The 25822-nt window shown below is 35.8% G+C and overlaps 3 protein-coding genes across 3 annotated transcripts; 1 reads left to right on the top strand and 2 right to left on the bottom strand.

The window, feature by feature from the left end:
* Positions 1-244: 244 nt before the first annotated feature.
* On the bottom strand, positions 245-1990 carry LOC111490502 (protein TIFY 5A-like). The gene is made up of 3 exons (XM_023139154.1): positions 1820-1990; positions 650-737; positions 245-572 (listed from the first exon to the last, which is right to left on the bottom strand). The coding sequence occupies exons 1-3, from the start codon at positions 1948-1950 to the stop codon at positions 399-401; spliced, it is 393 nt and encodes a 130-aa protein (XP_022994922.1). The 5' UTR covers positions 1951-1990; the 3' UTR covers positions 245-398.
* A 3306-nt stretch (positions 1991-5296) lies between these two features.
* Positions 5297-10226, top strand: LOC111490432 (pyruvate dehydrogenase E1 component subunit beta-3, chloroplastic). Its single transcript, XM_023139049.1, has 4 exons — positions 5297-5679; positions 5788-5881; positions 5989-6032; positions 8892-10226. The coding sequence occupies exons 1-4, from the start codon at positions 5567-5569 to the stop codon at positions 9862-9864; spliced, it is 1224 nt and encodes a 407-aa protein (XP_022994817.1). The 5' UTR covers positions 5297-5566; the 3' UTR covers positions 9865-10226.
* Positions 10227-11835: 1609 nt separating this feature from the next.
* LOC111490376 (cullin-4-like) lies at positions 11836-23983 on the bottom strand. The gene is made up of 17 exons (XM_023138967.1): positions 23503-23983; positions 22633-22748; positions 22165-22511; positions 17704-17884; positions 15928-16050; positions 15535-15822; positions 14866-14991; positions 14628-14729; positions 14436-14489; positions 14194-14300; positions 14040-14100; positions 13823-13954; positions 13533-13670; positions 13359-13439; positions 13194-13274; positions 12867-12947; positions 11836-12180 (listed from the first exon to the last, which is right to left on the bottom strand). The coding sequence occupies exons 1-17, from the start codon at positions 23876-23878 to the stop codon at positions 12067-12069; spliced, it is 2508 nt and encodes an 835-aa protein (XP_022994735.1). The 5' UTR covers positions 23879-23983; the 3' UTR covers positions 11836-12066.
* Between the last annotated feature and the right edge of the window lie 1839 nt (positions 23984-25822).

Raw genomic sequence — 25822 nt, forward strand, 5'->3', positions numbered from 1 at the left:
GTACTAGACAAAAAGATCAGCCGAACAGATGAGACAATAGCGCCTACTATTTATGTTATCACCCTTAGAGCAACTATAACCATGAAAGGAGATGGACTACTAAAACCCCCTCCACCGACTCTTATCATGGGACAAAAGCGACGTCATTGTGACAGTTAGGACAAGAAAATTAGGGGTGTTACAATGCATGACATGACTAATGCTTATGGAAAACGTTCATTTAAAATATTTCATAAAAGGTGTATGGACTTGAAACGTTCTACATCTTAGAGCTAAATTTGGCCCGATCTAAACAACCGGGATATCAAAAATCAAACTTTCTCAAAATTTTCATGGAAGAAACTCAAGAAAGAGTGTGTTCTTTACACATTACAATTTTAAACATCTCAATTGATGGGTTATTGAGTGTAAGGTGAAGCAGATTGAATCCGATTCTTCCTTTTATGTAGAAACCTCTGCAAAGATCTCTTCATGGAGAGCCCGGAATCGGAACCACCTTCACGTTTACACGGTTCCGATCGATGTCGACGACTCGTGGATCGTCGGGTTGCTAGCATTATTATAGCTCTGGCCTGAAATGCACCAACAAGTTCATGAATTTCTAATCAAAATCAACCATTTTCTAATGCAATCCCAAGAAGAAAGGTACCTGATCCTCTGTAAAATCAGCCACACAAACTCTTCCATTGTAGAAAATTGTCATCTGCTGATGAGAGTTCTTGCTCGACTCATCATCTCTGCCATAAGAACAACCTTAATCAATCGCAAAGTCACGAGACACTATCTTTATTGATACGAAAAACTAAAATCAAAGTCACGAGAACTCTCATGTTATTGTGGAGGTTCGTTGTTTTATAAGTGATAATCCTTAGGTGTTAAACCTCGTAGGTGTAACGACTCAAGCCTACCACTAACAAATATTGTTTTCTTTGGGTTCTCCTGCTTCCCCTCAAGGTTTTTAAAACCCTACCGAGAAGTTTCCACACTTTTATAAATAGTGTTTCGTTCTCCTCTCCAACCGATGTGGGATCTCACAATCCACCCTCTTCGAGACCAGCGTCCTCGCTAGCGGATATTATCCTCTTTGAGCTTTCCTTTTTCAGGCTTCCCCTCAAACTTTTTAAAACGTTTGCTAAAGAGAGGTTTCCACATCGTTATAAATGGTGTTTCATTCTCCTCCTCAATCGATGAGGATCTTACAATCCACCCTCTTTGTGATTCAGCGTCCTCGTTGTCACTCGTTCCCTTCTTTAATCGATGTGAGACTCCCCAATCCATCCACTTCGGGTTCAGCCTCTTCACTGGCACATCGTCCGTTGTCTAGCTCTAATACCATTTTTAACAGCTCAAACCCACAACTAGCAAGTATTGTCCTCTTTAGGCTTTCTCTTTCAGGTTTCCCCTCAAGGTTTTTAAAACGTCTGCTAAGGAGAGGTTTCCACACTGTTATAAATGGTGTTTCATTCTCCTCCCCAACCGATGAGGGATCTTACAATCTACCCCCTTCGTGGCTCAACGTCTTTGTTAGCACTCATTCCCTTCTATAATCGATGTGGGACCCACAATCCACCCACTTTAGGGTCCAACATCCTTACTGGTACACTATCTCATGTTCAGCTCAAACCTACGACTAGTAAATATTGTCCTCTCTGAGTTTTCCCTTAAAGTTAGAGAAAAATTTTCACACTCTTACAAATAATGTTTCATTCTTCTTTCCAACCAACATCAGATTTCATAGTAGGTATAATCACAAACAATATTATATGTGATTGTGAAGGTTCATTGTTTACGAACAGCAAAAAAGAGAGAGAAAACTTACAAGAACTGGTGGAGGGAAGGGTGGTGGCGGCGGAGGTCACCGGAATCATGATCGGAAGAAGCCATAGAAGAAGAAGAAAGACAAAGTTCCAAGTTACAATTTTTCTCCATGAAAATGGGAAGAACCGCCATTAGAGGAAGAGGATCGAAACAATCAAACAGACCCAGATGAAAAAAGATGAGATTTTTGGACTTAACAAAATGGAAGAACGAAGGCTTGTTTATATGAATGCTTGACGACAAGATTGTTTCTAAAAAAAAAACACGTTTTAAATGTTTATTTAGAGGAGGCCAAATAATCCGCCGCTATTGATTTGGGAGCTCTTAATTTATCGTGTTTTAGTCATTTAAATCACGTGCTTAAGTCGGCAACATTATCTCAACATTTATTTGGATATTTCAGAAAAAAAATCTTGGTCTAAATTTTATTTAAATTATATAAACATTTCATAATTTCTTTTCCACTTTATTTTTTAGAATATAGAATATAGTTTGATAAAAATTCGAACCCTTTCGGTGGTATAATATACTATCTCGTGTTATTATTATTATTATTATTTTTTATAATATATGAATCAAAACGTAAACTTTTAAAAGCAATATTAGTATTAATATACAAACGGAAAACTGTTTATCTATATATCATATATCGTCTTACGACAAAAAAAAAAAAAAAAATTAATTTTTTTCTAAAATTTTTAAAATTTGTATCTAATGACAATATCTTTTTTAAAACTTTTTTTCTTAAACATTAAAACAAACTTTAGAAATATTTTTATTAATTTAGACCAACATTTAAATTATATATACATTTCTTAATTTTTTAATTTTTTTTTTAGAATATAGAATTAATCGGTTATTTGCATACAGATCAAAATTCAAATATTCAATTTCTAGGGAAAAAAAACGGTGGTAGAATGTACACGTCTTGTGTTAATTCCACACATTTACTTTTTAACTTTTTGTTCGTTCATATAACTTTATGAAATAGTTCATTCAAATTAAAATCACAAAAATTAAAAATAATATTACCATTAAATCAACCAATAATAATGTGACACGTAGGTTTATAAATTATAAATTACCTCTCCAACTATAATTATATCTTATTTTATTGCATTATTGATTAGATTTATTTCGTATTAAAATTATACTTCAATGAGGTAGCTCGGTTAGAGTGTTTAGGTCAAATATTCTTTACGAATCGTTTGGTTTAAAGTTTGTGAAATAATCATGAATGTTAAATGTATGAAAAATTAAAAATGCGAGAATATATAAAAATAAACGGAAAATATAATTGATGAATAATTTTATAATTATTTTTAGTAATAAAGATTTGTATTAAATTATTTATTAAAATTGATATGGGCTTTTTAAGCTTTTCTCAGACATCCCATTCCCAGAACTGTTTTCATTCAAATGTGGGCATGATTCATTTATGTATCTCTTCTTTACTCAGGCATCACAATAATAATGTGATTAAAGTCTCACATTGGTGAGTACGAGACGTTTGTCGAATATTCTCGAGCGACAAACAAAAAAAATATATAAAATCATCAACACGGTGATTCAAGCTCGAGGTTTAATGGACTGTTTTAAAAAAGAAAAATTGGTTTCGATAAGAGCTAGATAACTCTTCCTTCAAAGTTAGGTTATCAAATTCGAACTACTTGAAAAAGACATTTTTTATTTTATTTTATTTATCAAAATTAAAAATTTTAATCAAAATAATCTTAAACCTTAACCCAACCGTTAAAAATACCCGATAAAAATTCGACTCTTTACATATTTTACTCAAATTTAGCCCGATAAAAATACCCGATACGTATGAGCCTAACATAATTAGATACTTTACTCGAATTAAAAAAAAAAATAAAAAATGAGTAAATATTCCTCATAAATACCCATTTCATTAAAATTAAAAGCAAAACTTTGGTTAGGTATGGAAAATAGGCCACCAAATTTTATCGCCCATTAAATACTCATCTCTCCTTTATTATTATTATTATTATTATTATTATTATTATTATTATTATTATTATTATTATTGATATAATTACCAACTTTTTTTTGGTTTATTTTATTAAGAATATTATTATTTTTTTGTTTAAGTAAATAGCTATCAGAATTTCATCTAAATAAATATATAATATTTTTGTTTAATTACTTCTAACAATTTTATCAAATTATTAAAATAATTTAAACTAATAAAAATTTCATTTCTTTTATGTTTTTGAATTTATTTAATAATTAATATTAATAATTATTTTCGAATAAATAATTTTAATAAAATTGTATAAATTTTTATTCACTCGAATATAAAATACATTTATTTCAATTTATTATAATTTTCTTCCCAGACTTGATTGGTAAATAAAATTAATTTATTATCAAGAAAAAAAGAATAATGGAAATGAAACTGTTAAACCATAAACAAAACATAAATAATTGAAGAGTTATAAAAAAAGAAACAACATTAAACTCAAATAATGAAAAAAAAAAAAACAAAATAATATAATTATATTAAAATAGAAAAAGAAAATAAGAAAAATAAATAATTAAAAAGGTTGAGAAAGTAAAGAAGTGAAGAAATAATAATAATAAGAATAATAACAAAAACAGAAGAAACCTATTTTTAAAAAAAAAAAAAACAAAGAAAATAAAAGAATGGATTAAAAAAAAAAGTCAATTCTAAATTTTTATGAGTTTGGTTATTCGTTAATTATATTTAAAAATGTTCGTATCCGATCCATTAGTTCAATCAAAACCATAAAAATTGAGTTGGGCTAATTTTTGTTCAGTTTGAGTCGGGTTGAATTTTTAGAAAATCGGTTAGATTGGTTGGTTGACATCTTTTGGTCGAGTCAACTTCAGCCATCCAAAAAAATAGAATTACGTTATTAATATAACATGTGTTAGGATCGCACAAACACGATCTAGATGAGCACAAAGAACATGTATGATGCATATATATATATCCATCTACTATATATAACTATCGTTTTTTTTTACCATTAGTGTGACAATTTACTTTATATGTCATTTACCAAATATAGCTTTAATGTGTAACTGCTACTGAGCTATAAATAAGCAACTTGTTCTATAACCTAACAACATGTACGGTGAATAAATAGAAAATTTTAAATAATTAAAATAAGAACAACTCGACAACTTAACCATACCTAACTTAGTGTTGGATGGAATAGGGTTGGGTCTAGCGGTGAATTCTAGACATGGTTGCTTGAGTCACTCACCCAATAAATCTAAAATTTTGCTATAATTATTTTTTTATTATTCATTCCGAACAATTTTTATAAACAAATTTTTAAGTATTTTAAATTATAAATCGTAATTTAATTTAATTTTTTATTTTTTTAAACGATTACATTTAAGTGAAACAATTAAAAGGAGAATTTAAAGCAAAAGAAAAAATAATAATAATAAATAGGGTTTTTTTTTTTTTTTTTTTTTTTTTTGGAGGTGGCGATGAAATCGAAGTGGAGCATGTGGATGTGGGCGATGATATTCCTGCAGTTAAATCGCCAATCTCTGCGAGGAACACACTGCCTGAAGAAGACGAAGAAGCAGCGAATACTGTAACGGAGCTCGATTTCTTCTCCTTTCCCCCTTGATTCCTCCGCCGTCCCCCACCATTTCCCTTTTCGTTTCATATAAATTCCTCTTCTCCCTGCCACCCGCTTCACAATCTCTCTTCCTCCCCATCCGCTCTGCTCTCTACACATCGGATATGGCGACTGTTTTCCAGGGGCTTGCAGTTCGTACGCCTTTCTCCCCTCCCAACGCCTTAGATTCCAACAAATCCCTCCTTCACCCTCCCAGATCCCTCTCCGTTTCTGGTAATTTCTTTCTTCTTTCTCTTTTCTTTTCCTTCCATGCTTCTTGAGTCTCTTATTCTTGTTTTTTTTTTTTTTTTTTTTTTTTTTTTTTTTTTTTTTTTCATTTGATTTNGGCTGGGTTGTTCATTGTTCGATCTGAGGGAAGAACTAACCATGTTCTCAGGCCTAGATCTCGCTCTGACCAGTTCATCACTACTGCAGTTGCGGTTAGTTGCTTGCTTCCCCTCCTCCTCCTCTTTCATTTTCTTTCTGTTTTTACTGCTTAATCAACCCCCACTTCGTTCTACTAACTTTTTTTTTTTTTTTTTGTTAGACCAAGGCTGATAGTTCCTCTGCTTCCACAGCATCGAAACCAGGGTATGCTTCTCATCATTCCTGTAATTAACACCTGAACTTACTATACTTGACTTGATTATTCAAAGTAATAGAATTGCTGAAGCGTTGTTATTATATTTGATAAGGGATTTTGTGGGATGAGGAAATTCTTTGATAATTGTGTTAACATTTTGACTTGAGTATTGGGAATTGGGATCTCTTTTCCTCTGAAACTGCATGACATGTTACGGATTTGGAAGCTCTGTTGCAAACGCTTAATGCCTAAATATCTTCTGAGCTTTACTTTATTGAGCACTTCGCCACTATTTTTGTGAAAGGTTGTGTTGGGGCTAATAAGGTTGTGTTTAGAGCTATACCCTTTTCTTTTTGCATGGACCTCTCACGAGAAATTCAAGTCAACCATGTTGGACTTTTTCGAAGATGGTCTTAGCAATTACTTCCTTTGCTTCACGAGCTTGAAGTCATCCATTGTTTCACTGGAAAATAAAATGATAAAGTCAATGATTTGGCAATTAGCCGTAAAAGCTGATTCATTGGGAGCAATTTTACCATGAAGAATGTCCTTCGGTCTGATGGCAAGTACCGTAGGGGTGGTGACTATGAGACTTGACACATATACGAAGTTAAGACAACTAGCAATGTTTGAAGAGCTTGAAGATATGGAAGGATTTGGTGGGCTATGGCTGGTGGAAGAGGATGGGATCCTAAGAGCTTAGGAAGTCGTGTCCAAAATTAGAACATAAGAATAATATTAGACATGATTTTAGCTTGTTGGATACGTATTTGAGCATGTCTGGTGGATGTATCCTTGTCCTACACATGTTCGACATGGACACTTACCTAAAACAGTCTTTATGCTTTAGATGAGGTGTGTGTTTTATAGGAGAGACACAGGGTATCAGGATTTGGATCTCCTTCTTCATCGATGCTTTTCTTTTAGACAATTTGGTTCAAGCCTTCTTGGTAATGCCTTGGCTTTTGGTTCTGCCTAGGAAGAGGTGCTTCTTTTCTGGATGGTTTTCTCTCTCACACCTTCTCATTTAGGGACTCGGGGAGGGTTTTCGGTCGGTAAGTCAGTTATAATAATGCTGGAGAGTGTTTCCTGTGTATTACCTTGATGTTTGCGAAGGCTTCCAAGCCTCCCTTTTCTTTCAAGTATCTTGATGCTATTGCCTTGCGTCTTTCCTATTCTTGCTTCTGAAATTTGGTCTCTCAATAGAATCATCGTCAGATGTTCTGTATATATATATTTTATATCTGTGCATGTGCAATGTGATTTTCTAGTCCCTCTGCATTTGGATTCAGTATACATATTCATAAAAGATAACCAAGTTTTTAGTAGTGAAATTATGCTCTCAGGACAGTCTGAGAGACTGAACACATTGTGCACCGAAGTAGCTCACGTCGTACTTGTTTGTTTATTCAATCAATGATGGTTCTGAAATTCTGCTATGTTTCATGTGTGATATTTATTTATTTTATCAGAGACAATTTTATTGATGTATAAAATTTACAAAATAAAAAAAAAAAGAAGAAAAAAGGAACAATTTCATATTAGATGGTGATTACAAAAAGCTTTCCAAGTTGATTATAAGGGAAGCATACCCGTAAGAAACAAAGAGATTGGACAGTTTACACTAAGAAATAACATAATAAATAATGAGCTTGAAAAACCCTTTAAAGGTGTACTCTTTATCCAAAAAAGCCCATTGGATTCATTCCTTCCATAAAACCCAAACGAAGGCCAAGGTGATGTGCTTCCAAAGCAGTGCTTTAGCATTGTTAAAGGGGTGATCTGTCTGAAAAGTTGATAAGATCCTTTAATATAACTAGGAATTGTCAAATACCAGCCAAAAATTCCAAGCAAGCGGGCAATGAATGAATTTCTGCTTTTGTGCTTCGCCATCAGCCTTGCATAAGAAACACCAGCCTGAGGAAATGGCCAAGTAAGGTAGTATTCGCCTTTGAAGGATATGTTGAGTTAAAATGGCTATGTGAGAAATTTCCTAAAGAAAAAACTTGATCTTCTTGGGGTAATTATATTTCCAAATACATCTAGCCAAACATGTCTCCAAAAGGTTAACTCAAGGTTAATTGAGTTGACCATATCATAAAGCAGAGATTTGATGGAGAAGGAACCATTTGAATTAGGAACCCATCTCCATGGATATTCCCTTTGTAAGACAGACAATTGGTGCAAGATCGAGACTGAGATCGTTCCATCTCCATGCCTTTCAACTTTCTCCCAAGTTAGATATTAAAAGTGGCTCCACACCTCTTTAACCATTGCCTTCTTGCAATGTAGTTTTTATTTATGGGTAATTTGCTTTGTATTGGTGAGAATCCAATGCCCCAAAAACCTAAGGGTTCCTCCTCAAGGTTCGTCTACGGAGGGTGAGTTAGGGCCTAAGATCAGGCCGAAAAGCATAGTCGGTGGACAATAGGTGAATATTCCTGTACTACCCCCTTGTTGGTCCCGAGGGATGAGGAGGCTAGGTTAGCCGAAAGGTGGATATTGGTTCAAAGCCCCTGTCTTTTCAGGGTAAGAAGGGGTAGAGAAATACTTTGAGCCAATGTTTGAGTACCAGGCGCTACGGCGTTCGTTGAAGTAAGTAACTCATGTCATACTCCTAGGAAAAGCTTGGGTGGAGACGAGGAATGGGGAGAGATGATTGCATTACCACGTCTAGTTTAAATAGTACTTACTTATTTTGTTACAATTTTGTGTCGTTAATTTGAGTCATGTCATTGAATTACCATACATGTTGATCGACAAACTATACGGCCCTGCGGCCCTTCTCATGTATCAGTTGTGCCACAATTCTATATACATGCTGTCAAAATTTCTGTTGCATTTAATCTCTTCATTCTTCTTCTCAGGCATGAACTCTTGCTTTTTGAAGCACTAAGAGAAGGTTTGGAGGAAGAAATGGATAGGGACCCATGTGTTTGTGTCATGGGTGAAGACGTCGGTCACTACGGTGGTTCCTACAAGGTAACCAAAGGTCTAGCTACCAAATATGGGGATCTTAGAGTTCTCGATACGCCTATTGCCGAGAACTCCTTCACAGGTATGGGTATTGGAGCTGCCATGACTGGGCTGAGGCCAATTGTTGAGGGAATGAACATGGGATTTCTTCTTCTTGCATTCAACCAAATTTCTAACAATTGTGGAATGCTTCACTACACATCTGGCGGCCAGTTCAAGATACCAATAGTTATTCGTGGCCCCGGTGGAGTTGGGCGTCAACTTGGTGCTGAGCACTCGCAACGTCTCGAATCATATTTTCAGTCAATCCCTGGAATCCAGATGGTTGCTTGTTCCACACCCTACAATGCAAAGGGCTTGATGAAAGCTGCAATCAGGAGTGACAACCCAGTGATCCTCTTTGAACATGTTTTGCTTTACAACTTAAAAGAGCGAATCCCAGATGAAGAATACATTTGTTCTCTCGAGGAAGCCGAGATGGTTAGACCTGGCGAGCACGTCACAATATTGACATATTCCCGGATGAGGTATCATGTGATGCAAGCTGCTAAAACTCTTGTAAACAAAGGTTACGATCCTGAAGTAATCGACATCAGGTCGTTGAAGCCCTTCGATCTTCACACGATTGGGAACTCCGTGAAGAAAACTCATCGAGTACTGATCGTTGAGGAGTGCATGAGAACCGGAGGAATTGGCGCTAGTTTGACAGCAGCGATCACTGAGAACTTCCACGATTACTTGGATGCGCCAATTGTATGCTTGTCTTCTCAGGATGTGCCTACTCCTTATGCAGGGACTTTGGAAGATTGGACTGTGGTACAGCCTGCGCAGATTGTCACTGCCGTTGAACAGCTTTGCCAATAATTTAGTTAATTCAATCAGAAGAGCTATGGAAGTTAGCGTCGAAGTTGTGGTTCGTCTCAGTGATAGAAGAGTTATTTCTCTTTGCGTCGCATCGAGTTAGCGTTAATGAAGATTTCACTTTCAGATCTCTGAGCAATTTTTCATTATTGAAAACTTATGCAACTGTTTGATTGTTTGTTTTGTTTGAACTCCTTCTTTCCCCCCATGGTTCCATTTTTCTTTAGTACTTGTTTTTGTAATGTTCTTTCGCAGATAGGCCCGAGTAATATGGTATTGTTGATCAGTTTAATAGGATCTATGATCCATTTTTAGTATCACGTAATTGAAGGTTTATTGACCGTGGCTGTCTCCTTTCAAACCCACAAATTATGTGTTTGTTCCACTTTAAAATATTGATTCTATAGATATGTCTATGGATAGGGGATGTAGAAGTCTTAAAATTTCTCTTATAGCAAGGATTCCCATAGGGAATGTGAAGACTTGGATTTTTTTTATTGCATGTATGTCATGCACCGCCATTGCATGTATGTCATGTCTGATATGCACTCAAAGTCGCCATTGCATGTATGTCATGTCTGATATGCACTCAAGGTTCTTATTGTATGTATGTCATGTCTAATATGCACTCAAGGTTGCCATTGCATGTATGTCATGTCTAATATGCACTAAGAAGTTCATTTAAAATATTTTGTATGCAAATAAAGTTACTATCAAGAAAATAGCAGAAATAAAATAACAAAAACAGCTTAGGGCTACAATTTAAACATAAATGAACCTTAGGATTGCAAGTTAAACATAAATGTAACTATCTTAGCTTCGATCCCATGGCTTCCACTGTGACATCTGTACATTGGGTACCTTACATTACCTCAAAAAACAAAAATTCAAAGTAACCAAAACACTGTAATCTAACCTAAGGCTACAATTTAAATATAAATGCAACTATCTTATCTTTGATTCCATGACCTCCACTGTGATGTCGTCAACCATTAAGGGATATCTTACCTTTACTTGAAAAATAAGCACGTACCTTGGGTATTTTAAGAAATATTCTCAGTAAGTGATCCCAGGGGTCAAGAAATACAATCACATGCAACCGTGTTTGAGACCTATCGTAAAACATTATTTCATGGCCTTGGTCACAACTTCCACTATGGATAGAATTAGAGGTGTAAGTACTTATTTACACGTGGCCTACGCGCACATGAACCCTCAGACAAGCTCGTATACGTACTTTTGGACCTAGCTTTCAACTAATGTAATCCCACATTGCCGATATATCATGGAGGGAAGGGAGTGTGCATAGTATTGTGGTGTATATAATACTATATCATAACATCATGAAGGACATAAATGCTGTGAGATACATGTTTGTACTAATCATGACGGTGAAGTATCTCAATGCACGTGATCAATAATATGCATGAGGTCTCATAGTTTAAAATCATGATTAATATCCGTGATACACTACGTATTTTCGTTCATTTCATACATAACATAATCATTTCATGTCATTACATAAGGTAGAGTACAATATGGTACCATACTTTCATATCAACAATGACAACATGTCGACATAATGTTCCATAACATGACATATCTCATCATAAAAGCACATCATAACATAATAAACAAACATAACAATCACAAGATAAAACTCAGCAAGGACGATATGACACACGCCGTTCCTGAACAATTTATCCAACCCAAATACTAGTGAAGAAGTCACTTACCTGGTAGCTCTAGGTCGAAGTTACTAATTATTCTTGATATTAGCCTGAATATGCTCCTCACCATTCAAATCAACTTTAGATCAGTTCCATCATCATGTCAAAACAAAATGACTTCAAAAATCGGCCACCATGTGACCCAATTATTGTATTTACTAGATTCCTAATCTTACTTCCCAAAGAATTTTCATAAAACTACAATTGGGATCTCTTTGTTTTAATACAACTTTTGAGTGTAAACTTGAAAAGATGATTTCATCAGATACACAACTTTCACCAGAAACGTCAGAAGAGATTTAAAGAGACAAAATTATGCCTTTACAATCATCAAACGTCCAACATACATAACCAAAAATATTGAAACTAAAATTCTTTCTGTACATTAATTTGACAAAGGGATTGATGATGAACATCCCGCCCTCCTTCCAACGCCCGAAATTTTCGGTGTTGTTTGCAAGGGGAAAACACTATTTTAAGCAAGGTAATTGTATATCTGTGGGTTGCTCTTGTCACGTTCTAGGTACTCTCTATCGATTAGACTTTCGATCCGCTTCTTCAAATCCGCTGGCTTTATTGGAAACTTTAACTGTTCAACACACCACATAAATCCAGTTCAATATATCAAGAGTCAAGATATTACACACTTCTCAGTTCCTCCAAACAAAACAGAATCAGATAGCCATTTTCGCTTTCATTTATAGGTGGAAGAAACGTCCCGGAGTTGCAAGAAGTGCCATTTAATGAAAAGTGTTTCTTGTTGGGAAAAATAAAGAATAATATGGACTTAAGAATGCACGAGGTGCTTTTACCTATCAAGCATAACTCAATTGATTAAGACATTATATTTCAGCTAAAAAGACAAAGGTTCGAATCTCTAGCCCCTACATATTGTTGAAACAAAAAACGAAGCCATTTTCGCTTTCATTTATAGGTGGAAGAAACGTCAAGGAGTTGCAAGAAATGCCATTTAATGAAAAGTGTTTCTTGTTGGGAAAAATAAAAAATAATATGGACTAAAAATGCATGACGCGTTTTTACCTATCAAGCATAACTCATCTAATTAAGACATTATATCTCAGCAAAAAATGCCATTTAATGAAAAGTGTTTCTTGTCGGGAAAAATAAAGAATAATATGAACTAAAAATGCATGACACGTTTTTACCTATCAAGCATAACTCATCTAATTAAGACATTATATCTCAGCTAAAAAGACAGTTCGAATCTCTAGCCCCTACATAATGTTGAAACAAAAAACGAATAATGTCTTGTACCTGTTGGAATAGTTCGGTTATCAGAAGGGTGTGACTCAACACTTTCCGGGTTTTCATTATTCGAACAATCGCGGCATCAACCTGCAGATGCCACACAACTAATTTAGGGGTATACGAATCGGTAATCTACTATTAATCTGCTGTTTGATCAGAGAATAGTAACAAGCCTTTCAAGTCTTATTCTTCATTTACATTCCACCATTGAACAAATTAACTCTAGTCTATAGATGACTTTGATTCTAAGTTTACATTCAAGTTCAAATTACATGAACTGAAAAAACTCCATTAAAGAGAGGGGGAGAAGAACTCTAGAGAAAAATGGTTAACCTGATATTGACGATCCTGAAAGACTCTTTCAGTTGTGCTGGTATTCTCTTCTACTGTTTCCTTCATCTGAATTGCATTGACCTGCATCGCACACGATAATACATGTAGTTTCAGACGTTGGAATAACGCGATCATTCCGAGTGGGCAAAATAAAAATTGACGTACCTTAAGACGGTAGAGGGGAGCAGTAAACACTTCATTGAACACGAACGAATCATGGTCCTCCACGTCTCTACCTTTGGGTATCTAAATATATGATGGAGAGAGAAAAGAAGTTCAAATTCATAATTCATTTTATATTTTCTCCCAGAAAAGACATCAAATGAAGATGTCGTCCACCTTTTGCAGTACTCTAACTTTTCCACAGGCAAGTGACTGTAAAGTCCTCCTGAGTTCTTTATCCTCAATTCCAGTAGATTCTCTAATGTCTTGAAAACTGAGCTTCTCAGCGTCGTTGAAAAGCATTAAAACCACAGTCTGGACGACAATGCACAGTTTAAATCTTTCGACGTGGTAAGAAAATACAATGATTTCCCGCCCCATTTCATCCAAGAGAGACAAGGAAAAGTAATACCAAAAGGCCCCAAAGAATCCCTAAAAACAGCCATAATGCCCAAAGGTAAACTCACCTGAAAAAGGGAAACTGCCAACTCTTTTTTACCTTTTGGGAACTCAGCTTTCAACACACAGTGGCCTAAGGAATTATGCCACATTAAGCGTCTCCCACTGTACTTGCTCAAATAGAACTCTTTGAAAATGTCCTACAACATGAAGCAAGGAAATCAAATGATTACTCCAAATTACATGTACTCTTAAAGATCCATACTATTGTCCATTGATATCAACCTGGTAGACATTCAATTCGTGGGGAAGCCTAACGTCCATGGGAGGATAAGTTGGCCAATACCTACAGATGACCAATTGATTATTAAAATTCTTGTTAAAGGCGGAACAGTGAAATAGAGCTAATCAGTAAATAACGACAATAATTACAACTTACCCAGTAGTTAAGACATGAACACTCATTTCAATCCCCATGGGGAGCTTCGTCCTCGCTTGGGATGATTGCTTGAAAGATTCATTGATCTCTTTAGACAATTCTATGTCCTAATACAATACACCAGAAAATGAATTTCAGGAGATGGTGAAAACTAACCACAATTCACAACTATTCGGGATTGTGTCAAAAACAAAATCACAATTGTTGGATAAATCTTTAAAATAAATTTCAGAAGTATGCACCTTAAACATTCCTTCAAGTTTGTTCGTAAACTGACTACCACACTCGGTCTTAAGCTGCAATGAAGAAAAAAGAACTAGTTAGCATTATTAAAGCAACTACGAGCTAAAGAATTGGACAAACAAACTGTTGCCATGATTAGTAAATAAAACAATCACTATTGAAATTTGAAACAAGGAAAAATTGTCACCGACTTTGGAGATCATAGACTTCTCTGCATCAATGGAAGCACTCTTTCCTAGAAGAAGCCTCTTCGCTAGATCCTTCTTGTAAAAGGCTTCAAACACATCTTTTCCCTACATTGAATAAAATCAGGCAGGCTGTAAAATTTGTTTTCTTTATGTCAATTACAAGTGTGCAAAAGCTATGGCAAAATAAAATAGCAAGTCGCCGAAAATAATTTGAGATCAATTAGAAAAATATGATAATTACCTGAATAAACCTGAACAGAACCAACACTTTGTCCAGGGTACCCTCCAATTCTTCTTCAGACGTACCCTTATTTCCAGCACGGAGTTTTTCATCAAGAAACTTTGCAATCAGTTCGGCAGGACGATTCTACAGAAGGAAAATATCCGGCTGTTAGATCATATAATTGAACATAGACCAGCAACTGAAATGATGATACAAAAGAAAATGTTAAAAGCTGATGAGGAAATCAAAACTAGGTCTTGAAAGTAATATAGATTAGCAGAATTAATTCACATATCGAGAAAAGTTTGGTCCATAGATTTTACAACTTATGATTATGAGCAAGATCAAAGTCCAGTTTATCACATTACATCTGAAGAAAAAAGAGTTGAACTCTTCCTGCAAATCATGCTATGGCACTTGGCTCAGCAGATATTGTTGCTTATTCACCTCGTCGCACAATAAGGTGAACATTAGTTCTCAATGTTTTCTTTCTCAACATCATCAGATATACGCTTTTAAACAAGGGTGACAAGGTACACCAGATAGAATAATACCAATTACAAGGTTATTAATTCAATTATGTTGCAGTTTAAGAATGTGTATGCACCACTTATTTTAATTATCTTCAACAATTAATGGGAACATGCTGAAAAGAAAACAAGAACACAAACATGGAGAGAGTAGTACCTGACGAAGATTAATCAGATGCTCAAACGAATCCTTTATCGTATTGCAAAAAGCTTCATTCTTGGAAAAACTTTCTTCCCATATTGTATCAAGAGAAGCCTTAAATTCTAAAAGCGATGGGACCATATCCTTGTCCTTCTCATCATCCATGACAATATTCTGCCCAGTTCTTCGTATATATGAGCTAAGGGCTTGTCTTAGTGATTCAAGGGCATTGACCCTTGAAATAAGGTTGTACATTCTCAGAAGGTCTCCCATCCGATTCCCATCCATCAGCAATGTAAAACCCTAAGGCCAAAAAGATTCTAAATAAATATATTCTGCAAGAAAACAATGTATAGGAGAGAACAAGAATTTATGGAAGAATAAAAAAAATTGAGTTATTGATGGAACCTTATCAAGAATTGCAGATATATGACGTTCAAGGAGTTGTCTTTCCGTAGTTGCTATCAGTGGCTTTCTTGTACTTGAATCAAGGTAGTGCAAACATCTATCTTGCTCGGCCTGCAGCCTCCCCTGGAACAACAGATACAGAACTAGAATTAACATACATGGATGATTAGTGAGAAACACAAGAAGGAAGATTAACATTCGGTTCTTCAATGGACACGATGTGCAATCTTTTTTATGCCAAGGAATCAGCCAACCCCTTCATATTCATTAACTATGAGATTCAAAACTAAGAATTACTACTTAACCTACAATTCTGATCGACTTGCGATACTGCAAATTGCAGGTAAGTAGCCTCCAACATTTACCAAGCCATGTTCTCTTAGTATTTATACAATTAAGAGACATCCAATGTTTATTAGTGCAGAGTGTCCAACTGGGATTAAGAACGCGCATCCCCTTAATTCCAACTGGATTCAGCTGGGATATGCAAAAAAGAGGAAGAAAAAAAAATTAAGAGAAGGTCCACTTTAATGTCCAACCAAGAAAACTTCAGCCCCTTTATTTCAGACCCGTTCTGATTTCCAGAAACTCGGAAGAGACCCCACGAGGCCAAACTCCTCCATTGACCGAAACCACCCATTAGTGGCAAAAACACAATGAAGAAGAATATGATAGAATGACTATCATTGGAACATAAGTTGCAGACCAGCCCCTTTTTTTCTTATTTTTACAATTACGAGAGCATTTTCCTAATTTCTACCTTGAACTTAGGTTTGATTTCCAATCATTGCTCCCTACTTTTTTGCTTTAAAAAAAGATTTGGGCAAGGTACAACTTTGGTCCTAGTGTTTATTTGGTCTTTGAATTTGAAATATAGTTCTAAGGAGTCCTGAACCTATTGACATGGTTGACACCAAAATATTGACTAGGTTGTTAATTATTGACATAGATTGCTTATTTGTAATTTTTTTAAATTATATTGAACGATATTAAAATAGTAAAAAGTTTTGAAAAGGAAACATTACAATTCGGGAAATCTGCTCCTCCATGCAACTGATAACACCCAACCTATCAAAACGTTTCTACAACCTCATACTGAAGCTTCTGATGGCAGAGCAATGACTTGAGATTGCAACCCGGCTTTTAAATCACCCACCCGATTCATTTGTTGTTCAATCATAGAACAAAACTGATGAAATTGGGAGATAAAAATGGAGTGGATCGACGATGAAGGCATTGAACAAACTGAGCATCAAATTCATCTTCAATTTGATTAAATTCATCATGCTTCTTCTATTTGACTCCTCAATTGCTCGTTTGTTCACGAGGATTTTGATGTGATTGGGAATGAGAATGGAGAGGAGAGGATTAATAAAGGGGGTAGTGTGTGTTTATGGATAGGGGAGTTTCCTTCTTTTTAGATTCCAAACGAGTAGGGAAGAGGGAAAAGGAAGTTAAAAAAAAAAAAAAAAATTACCCAAGCCAAAAATAGTATGAAAATTGAAACTTCAACTAAAAATTGTCACATCAACATGGTACCTATTTTTTAGGTAAGTCAACTAATATTCAACTTAACTCAGGACCATTTAGAACCATTTTTCAATCCTTCAGGATAAAAATTTAGACTTTGAAAGTCCAGAGACCAAATAAACACCAACCTCATACCAGAGGTACTAAAAGTGTATTTTTCCCAAAAGATTTACTGCGTACTTAATCAATGTATAATCATGGCTAAGAAAAAGAGCAAGATTATGACAAAGATAGATGAATGCAAACCTCTGCATGCTTTAAATATTCTGAAACGTATGACTGCTGCATGTGTTTCATGCCTTCAGCGGCATAAAACTCCGAAGTGTATTCAAGGAATGGCTTTTCAAAGCTCTCTGAGTAAATTCCTAGCGCAGTGAACATCTTCAAAAGGTGGTTGAGGAGAGTCCGATTAACTGCTTCACCTAGCCTAAAAGACCATTTAAAGATACCTGTTAGTAATCATTTTACATAATATATATATAATGTGGAATAATCTAATAGATAAACTAATTGTACAAAAAAAAAAAAAAAAAAATTATATTTTACTTCATAATGAATATTCAAACCTCAGTAAAATTGGCTTATGTTTTTTTTATGAAATTCTGAAATTCTAATGCATGGTGGAAAACAGCGAAGAAACCAAAATAAAGTAATCTACACTTGCAAATTTGTAATATCTCGTTAGGATTGCACGCCGTAGATAATTGTGTCAATTTAGAAAAAACTACATGAAGCAAATAATTCCCAGGGATGAGAAGTAAAGGAATGGGAAGATTCACCCACATAGGGATTACTGATCGGTTATGTGTCAGTGTCACTAATATAAAATTTTCAACTAGAGGAATGTATAATCCATGGTGTTTACAAAAGACCTTCCCAATTTGCAATGAGGGAGGTATAAATATAGGAAGTAAAAATATTAGACAATTTACACCAAGATATAGCTTGGTAAACAACATTGTCGAAAAGTTTTGTGTAGGTTTGTGTCTTTTCAGCAAATATTCTATAATTTCTTTCTTTCCACAAATTCCAAAAGAAAGTCATGATGAGGTTTTTCCATAATAGGGCTTTTGTGTTCTTGAAAGGGTGGTTCGTTAAGGCCATATCCAAAAAATCCTTTACCTCCCTAGGAAATGTGAGATGTCATCTAAATATATTGAGAATCGTTGCCCAGAAATTCTAAGCATATATGCATTGCATAAACAAGTGACTTTGTGATTCGTTTTCTTTCTTACATAATGGACACCCATTTGTAGAGAGAGTGATGTAAGGCATTCTTTTTTGAAGATTTTCACTTGTGCGGATGGTTTTATCGCTATTTCCCAAAGGAAGAACTTCACCTTTTTAGGTTGATGTCCTTTCCATATTGTCTTTGCTAACGTGGGATCTATTGCTTCTACTTTTTCCTCCATGTCCATCATCAAGGATTTTGTAGAAAAGACCCCATCAACATTGGGGAGCCAAGTTAGTGAGTTTTCTTTGTTTGACAATACCACAGGGGCAAAGGCAAGGACAAGGCTTAATTTGGCCCCCTCCGTTGCTTCATTATCCTTTAAATTCCTACCAAGCTTCAAGTCCCAAAATTTGTTGACAACATTCCACGTTTCTTTAATCGTGGCTTTTTATACTATGAGAGGGCCTGTACAAAAGTGGATACTTCAAGGCTAGCATGGTGTTTTCAATCCATGGGTCGGTCCAAAATGATGTGCTTCCCCCATTCCCCACCTCTTATGGCGAGTTCGGTTGGTGATGAGATTTTGATGTTTCTTTATGTACTTTCAAGGCCCTTTTGTAGAAGATGGAGGGGGTGATTTTTGTTTGATGTAGAGGAGTATATTTAGCCTTTATAAGATTACGCCATAAGGCCTTTTCTTCATGATGATATCTCCATATCCATTTGGCGAGGAGAGCTTTGTTCTTCCTTATCGAGAGAAGACCGAGGCCTCCCTTTTTTGTGGGGAGGTTTATAATATTCCAACAAACAAGGTGTGCGTCATGAATCCCACTAACTTGGCTCCCTAGCGCTGACGGGGTCTTTTCTACAAAATCCTTGATGATGGACATGGGGGGAAAAGTAGAAGCAATGAATCCCACGCTAGCAAAGACAATACGGAAAGGACATCAACCTAAAAAGGTGAAGTTCTTCCTTTGGGAAATAGCGCATAAAGCCATCAGCACAAGTGAAAATCTTCAAAAAAGAATGTCTTACATCACTCTCTCTCCAAATTGGTGTCCACTATGCAAGAAAGCAAATGAATCACAAAGTCACTTGTTTATGCAATGCACATACACTCAAAATTTCTGGACAACGATTCTTAATATATTCGGATGGCATCTCACATTTCCTAGGGAGGTAAAGGATTTTTTGGATATGGCCTTAACATACCACCCTTTCAAGAACGCAAAACCCTATTATGGAAAAAACTCATCATGGCTTTCTTTTGGAATCTGTGGAAAGAAAGAAATCAGAGAATATTTGCAGAAACGACACAGACCTACACAAAACTTTTTGACAATGTTGTTTACTAAGCTATATCTTGGTGTAAACTGTCTAATATTTTTCTTTTCTATAGTTATACCTCCCACACTGCAAATTGGGAAGGTCTTTTTGTAAACATCATGGATTATACATCCCTCTGGTAAATTTCACTCATCAATGAAATTGTCTCTTATAGAAAAAAAATAGAGTCATGTAGTAAGTAGGGAGGTTGGATAATGTAGCTTGTATTAAGGTAAGTCTTCCGCCTTTTGAAGTATAATGTGATGACCATGTTGACAACTTTCTTTCTATTTTCTCAATAATAATCTTCCATAAGGAAAACGGTTTGTGGTTTCTTTTTAGAGGTAGTCCTAGGTACATATTCGGTCATTCTCCCTTTTTACAACCATATATGCTAGCAAATTCTTTAATGATCTCTGTGCTAATATTGATGCCCATGATCTCTGTTTTTTGGAGATTGATATTTTGTCCAAAGAATCCTTTAAAGGTTTTTACCGTCTCAATCATGTTTTTTATGGAAGAGGCATCAACCAAATCATAAAAGAGGATTGTGTCATCTGCGAACTGAAGGTGGTTGATGCTCAAGCCTTCGTTACCAATCTGAAAACCTTTTATCTGCCCTTCATATTCTGCTTTTGTCAATAGGTGACTGAGACCGTCCATTACCATGATGAAGAGAAAAGGGGATAGTGGATCTCCTTGTCTCAGACCCCGTGTGGCATAAATCTTCCCTCTTGGTCTTCCATTGATGATGATGGAGAAATTTATGGATGAGCTGCATCCTTTAATCCACCTTCGCCATTTTGGGCCAAAGCCTTTTGCCATAAGAATGTTTTCGAGGAAAGTCCAATCAATCTTGTTGAAGGCCTTTTCCATGTCAAGTTTAATGACTACACCTTTTTGTTTCTTTCTTTCTCGTTCATCAATGAGTTTGTTGGCCATGAGGGATGCATCAAGAATTTGTCACCCCTCAACAAAGACAGATATTTTTTATCATTTCAAGATATGCAATCGGCATTCAATCCCCAAACAACTATCCAGATGTTAACGCCACAGACACAGCGGGTCTCATACCGAGGGGATCATATACCCAAAATCGACTTACGAATAAATATTAATTCCATGACTTAGACAAAATTCCTCTTATACCCAAATATTAAATAATCATACCATATCTGGTGTTAGATCCAAAAATTTAGATTGATGGAAGAAGGAAGAGGCCAAAGGTGCATGAACTCAAGAAAAATTTGACAAAGATATAAAATGAATATAGATGAGGCATTTCTTAGTTCTGATGGCTTTCATTGCAGCATGTCCAATATTTTCCAAGCTGCCACCAGCTTAAAAAAAAGCAGAAAACTGAGTTTGTAGTTTTTCTCAGTTCTAATCATCAAAGAATGTAGTAAGTGCCTTTCATTGCTGTGTTTGCTTAAAAAGAAGAATCTCGAGAATAAGATGGAACTTTACGACGCTAAGGAGGAAAACATGCAAATTTCTAATGAAGAAAAAGATTAGAGAAAGATATGAAGGAAGCAACTATTTGACATCTCAAAAACAAAGGGAATAAGATTGATTCAAAAAGGTAAGATCACTTGGCTAAAAAGAGGAGATGACAACCTTCTCCAATGCTAGGTGCGCATAGTTTGAAGAGAGGGAAAATTTTGTGGCTGAATGCCCTTAAAGCAACAGCTCGTCTACAGGAAGGAACAACCATATCATTCAATGCAAAGAAAAAGGTTAGGAGGTAGTTGTTGACCTAATCAAATTTCTTGTTTCATTGAGAATTCATTTTGTAACAATCTCTGTAATTAACTGAAATTGTATTCTTTTTCTCTAAATCAATGAAAAGAGTTTCTCGTTACATAAACCTAAAGTACACAAATAACTTTAAAAAGAAAACATCTTCTTAATTTTTTGTCGATCCTCATTCCAATCACAGAAACTTATACGAAAGGACTGTCATAACCATTTTTGTCAATAGCTTATATCCTCCAGATAAACTAAGACTGCTAACAATTGTTGCAAGTATTCAAGCTTTATCATTAAGAAATCCATCGACTATTAACTTTATTATTAACTCAAAACGTGCATGAGAAGTCACAGTCCAAAATTAGTGTCCACAAATAAAGAAAAAACGTGCAATTTCATGTGAATATGCGATATCCATAATGCTAAAAATTATTGCATCATTCAGAATAGAGATTTACCTTTCTTTCTCAATCATTCTTAATAGACCAGTAACTGTCTTGTGCTCAACTTCTGAAGACAAAGATAGATGTTTTCTGAAAAGTTGCAAGCCCATGTCCCATAATGAACACACACTTGGTGTTTGTTTGACATACGTCCTGTCCAGATACAGGGCAATGCCACGAATCATCAACATCTGATCACAAAAATCTTGCCAACATTTCTCCACATATGCCAAGAAAACCACCAAATCTGGGCTTTGCCCAACCAAAGACTGTAATGCTGCAGATATGTGCAGTTCACACTCCTTCTCAATCCGCCGATAAAGGTTTCCACCCATTTTGTGCAAGCAAAGATCATTAACAGCCTGCATACATAATACAGCAATTGGTCAAGAGACCTCAGATACGGATAAATGACAAAATTTCAGAAACTGTCCTTTTTCAACCAAAGAAGTGGAGGAAAAATTATAGAGACATAAATTTGACCTGATAAAGCTTCTCGAGATCACAAGAATTAGGTTGCTTCAAGAATATGGCACATATGGCTGATTTCAACTTTGCCCATGTATCCTCCTCAAAATTAGCAGGGAGGGTCGGTTTTGCTTCATAGAGAAAAAAAAAAAAAAAAAAATTGGCGAATGTAAACCATTTTCAACATGAGATTTAAGTTTAACAGTGTCTTCACAACTATTTAGAACCATCTACACCACAAAAGGCTAGGCAGTAAACAAAAGCAAAAGCTAACACAGAGTATAGACGTGATCTCACTGTAATAATAGTTGCCAAGTTGAAGTATGTTTTCTTCAGCTTACCAATTTTTGGCAGATGACAAAAAATCTTCCTTCATCATGAACTTCCAATTGAGATATTGGTAGAAGAGTACGTGTTTCTAGCTACAAAATCTACCCAAAATAACGAAATTAACTTCCCCAATTCTATACGCAGAGTCCTCTTAATCTCCAAGCACATGAAATAATGTTTTATAATCCTGGTAGCTCTACCATAGAATTTCTTAGGATCCACTTGAAAATTTAAATGCCGCTGCGTACAACTCAGCAATCAGAAGGAAAATCAGCAGAAAACGTCCACTTAAAGGTCAACTACAAGTAATCTAGTATGAATGGCCACAAAAACAAAATGAATTGAATTCAACTCGAGAGCCCATTTTCAGTTACAGCTAAATTCCAAGTAATTCAAAAGTAAGAACACGAAGATATCAATCAGCAAGAACAAATTGAACCTAGAAGTCAGAAAGAACAAATTGAATCGACCACGCGAAAACAAAACCTAACCACAAAACATCCAAAACGAATTCCCTAAACCCCACGAGTGAGGAACGAGATCTAAAGAACAGACCTTTGACAAGCTTGATGACAAGTTTCTTGGCAGGCTGAGGAAGAGTAGCTTTCTTCCGCGACAAATTGGTGGCGACGGCGCGGCTAGTGCCAATGAGAGGGGAGTCGTCGGGATTGAGATCTTCATCTAGGGCCATGGAAGAAGGGTCGAAATCGGCGTCATCGACGAGGGCGGAGGAAGTAATGTTGGAAGAAGGGCGGTCGAGGTGGTGGAGGCCATTCTTGTTGGGGTCGAGGGAGGTGGAAAGAGGTTGGGATTTGGTTTTCTTCATAGGAGGGGAAGAGATGGAGGCGGTGGAAGTGGGTGAAGAAGAGACGACGGAGCTGGCGGCGGTGTTGGCGGTGGCGGTAGCAGAGCGTTTGGTGGGGAGAGACATGAAAGTGATCAAGAGGAGGGCATTGTCCAGTGAAGCAGAACAGAGGAAATTTTGAGCACAAAATTGAAGATTGATTTCTGAAGACCGCTCTACCCAACCAACGCACAAGACAATTTCAGAATTCCCTTTTCTTTTTTTCTTTTTTTCTTTTTTTTTTTCTTTTTTTATTATTTTTTATTATTAGCCAAAATAGGTATCGTTCGTGTTCCCGGCTTTTTGTTCGTGTTTTAGGGCAATTTTGGAAACCTAGTTTCTCTATCTAATATCCTAATATTCCCGTAGGGAACAGTAGTAGGGCTTGGATTTCGAACAAAAAGAGCCTACAGCACTACTGCATATATCAACCTTAAAACTGAAACCCTAATTGGGTCAACCAAAGCACGGGGTGAAAAACTAAGTTAAGATCAATACTTTTATACATTATTGTGAGGAGCGCTCAAATTTGATGGTTTCGACATGTATGATTAGTAACCAACATTCAAAAAAGGTTATGCTCGTGACCAGTTTTTGGTTCGTTTTTCGTGGGGTACCATTGGCTGCCTTTTGTTTATGTTTTTAATTACAAAGTAAATAACCACAATACTGAGATTCAGCTCGGTTGGATGAAAGCATGCGTCGTAGTCTTAAATATTTAAGTAAAAACATCTTCATAAAATAATGTCATGGACTTCGTTGTTTAAGAAAAATGTCTTAAAAATAGACATAAGTAAAAATAAAACAGCACTGTTCTCCTGTACTAATCTAAGATCTATGAAATTTAAATGCGATTATCTTATGCCATGGCCTTTAATTGTGATGTTACTGTCAGCTATACATGAGTGTTTTGCTTTTACTTGAAATATAGAAATAGCACATGACTGGAGTGTTTTAAGAAATACTCAGTACCTCACTATTGGGGTCGAGAATGCAAACACATGCAACCATGATTACGAACCTATCATTTAAAATCATCATAGAGGTGCACTCCAGACAAATTGGATGTGTAGGGAAGTACTACACACCAAGCGGTTCGCGCACCCCCCAGGCCCATCATTGTCGGCCTAGTTGGATGTAGCTGGTCGTCCGGAGGTACAACAAATCCTCGAATATCATGCAAGGCATGATCATCATCATAGTGTACGCGTCCGTACTCATTATTATAAAAGGAGAAGTAACTTGGTGTAAGTGAATATACGATATGCATGAGACCTATATAGTTTTTATCTTAAATCATTTATATGACATAAACCCCACACATCCTTCACATATTACTCTAGATAACATGTATACATAAGTTTTTATACATTATCATTTATAACATCATTATGGGTTGTGTGTCATAAAACTCTTCATCATAATGCAACGTGACATCTCATACATGTACATCGTCATAACATGAATTATCATATGCTCATTAACTTCTGCCTTGGTTCGTCCTCGAGTCTCATCCAACTAGGACATGTGTCGCTCCAATACTGTTAATTGTCCAAGATTCAAATTAGGATGATAGTTTACTTGACCTAAACGCTTAGACGGTAATGTAATTGGGCCAAGCAAAGGCCCATATCGTTGGGCCTCTTATTTTGTTTCTCCAAATAAAGCTTCGACTTCCAACCTAGGATAACATTTGATATTGTCCTCTTCGGATTTAATCTCAAGGTTTTAAAACGTGTTTGCTAGGAAAAGGTTTCCACACCCTTATAAAGAATGTTTCGTTATCCTATAGGTATTATTCAATTAAACAACGTTCAAGTTAACTATTCCCGAACACTCAAATACCCACGAAACGTTTTCAAACATTCTTAAAAATAAATAGTTTCTTTTTAATTATGCTTTTTTTCGGGTCGGATTTCTACAAAGTTCTCGAAAAAAGAGTCGAGATGATGAATAAAATCATGTATAAAGCTTGAAATGATCACTCAAAATGAGGTGATGGATCCACACGACCCCCAAATTCTTTCCTTT

Source organism: Cucurbita maxima, unplaced genomic scaffold (assembly GCF_002738345.1).
Source record: "Cucurbita maxima cultivar Rimu unplaced genomic scaffold, Cmax_1.0 Cma_Scf00015, whole genome shotgun sequence".
Taxonomy (NCBI): Eukaryota; Viridiplantae; Streptophyta; class Magnoliopsida; order Cucurbitales; family Cucurbitaceae; genus Cucurbita; species Cucurbita maxima.

Coding starts and splice junctions, on each gene's coding strand:
- LOC111490502 (XM_023139154.1), bottom strand. CDS start 1,950: ATGGCGGTTCTTCCCATTTTCATGGAGAAAAATTGTAACTTGGAACTT. Junction 738..1,819: donor CCTTCCCTCCACCAGTTCTT/GTAAGTTTTCTC, acceptor TTCTTATGGCAG/AGATGATGAGTCGAGCAAGA. Junction 573..649: donor CTGATTTTACAGAGGATCAG/GTACCTTTCTTC, acceptor GGTGCATTTCAG/GCCAGAGCTATAATAATGCT.
- LOC111490432 (XM_023139049.1), top strand. CDS start 5,567: ATGGCGACTGTTTTCCAGGGGCTTGCAGTTCGTACGCCTTTCTCCCCT. Junction 5,882..5,988: donor TCATCACTACTGCAGTTGCG/GTTAGTTGCTTG, acceptor TTTTTTTGTTAG/ACCAAGGCTGATAGTTCCTC. Junction 6,033..8,891: donor TCCACAGCATCGAAACCAGG/GTATGCTTCTCA, acceptor TCTTCTTCTCAG/GCATGAACTCTTGCTTTTTG.
- LOC111490376 (XM_023138967.1), bottom strand. CDS start 23,878: ATGTCTCTCCCCACCAAACGCTCTGCTACCGCCACCGCCAACACCGCC. Junction 14,992..15,534: donor ATCTGATTAATCTTCGTCAG/GTACTACTCTCT, acceptor TTCCTTCTGTAG/AATCGTCCTGCCGAACTGAT. Junction 13,671..13,822: donor TGGCAGTTTCCCTTTTTCAG/GTGAGTTTACCT, acceptor ATTGTCGTCCAG/ACTGTGGTTTTAATGCTTTT.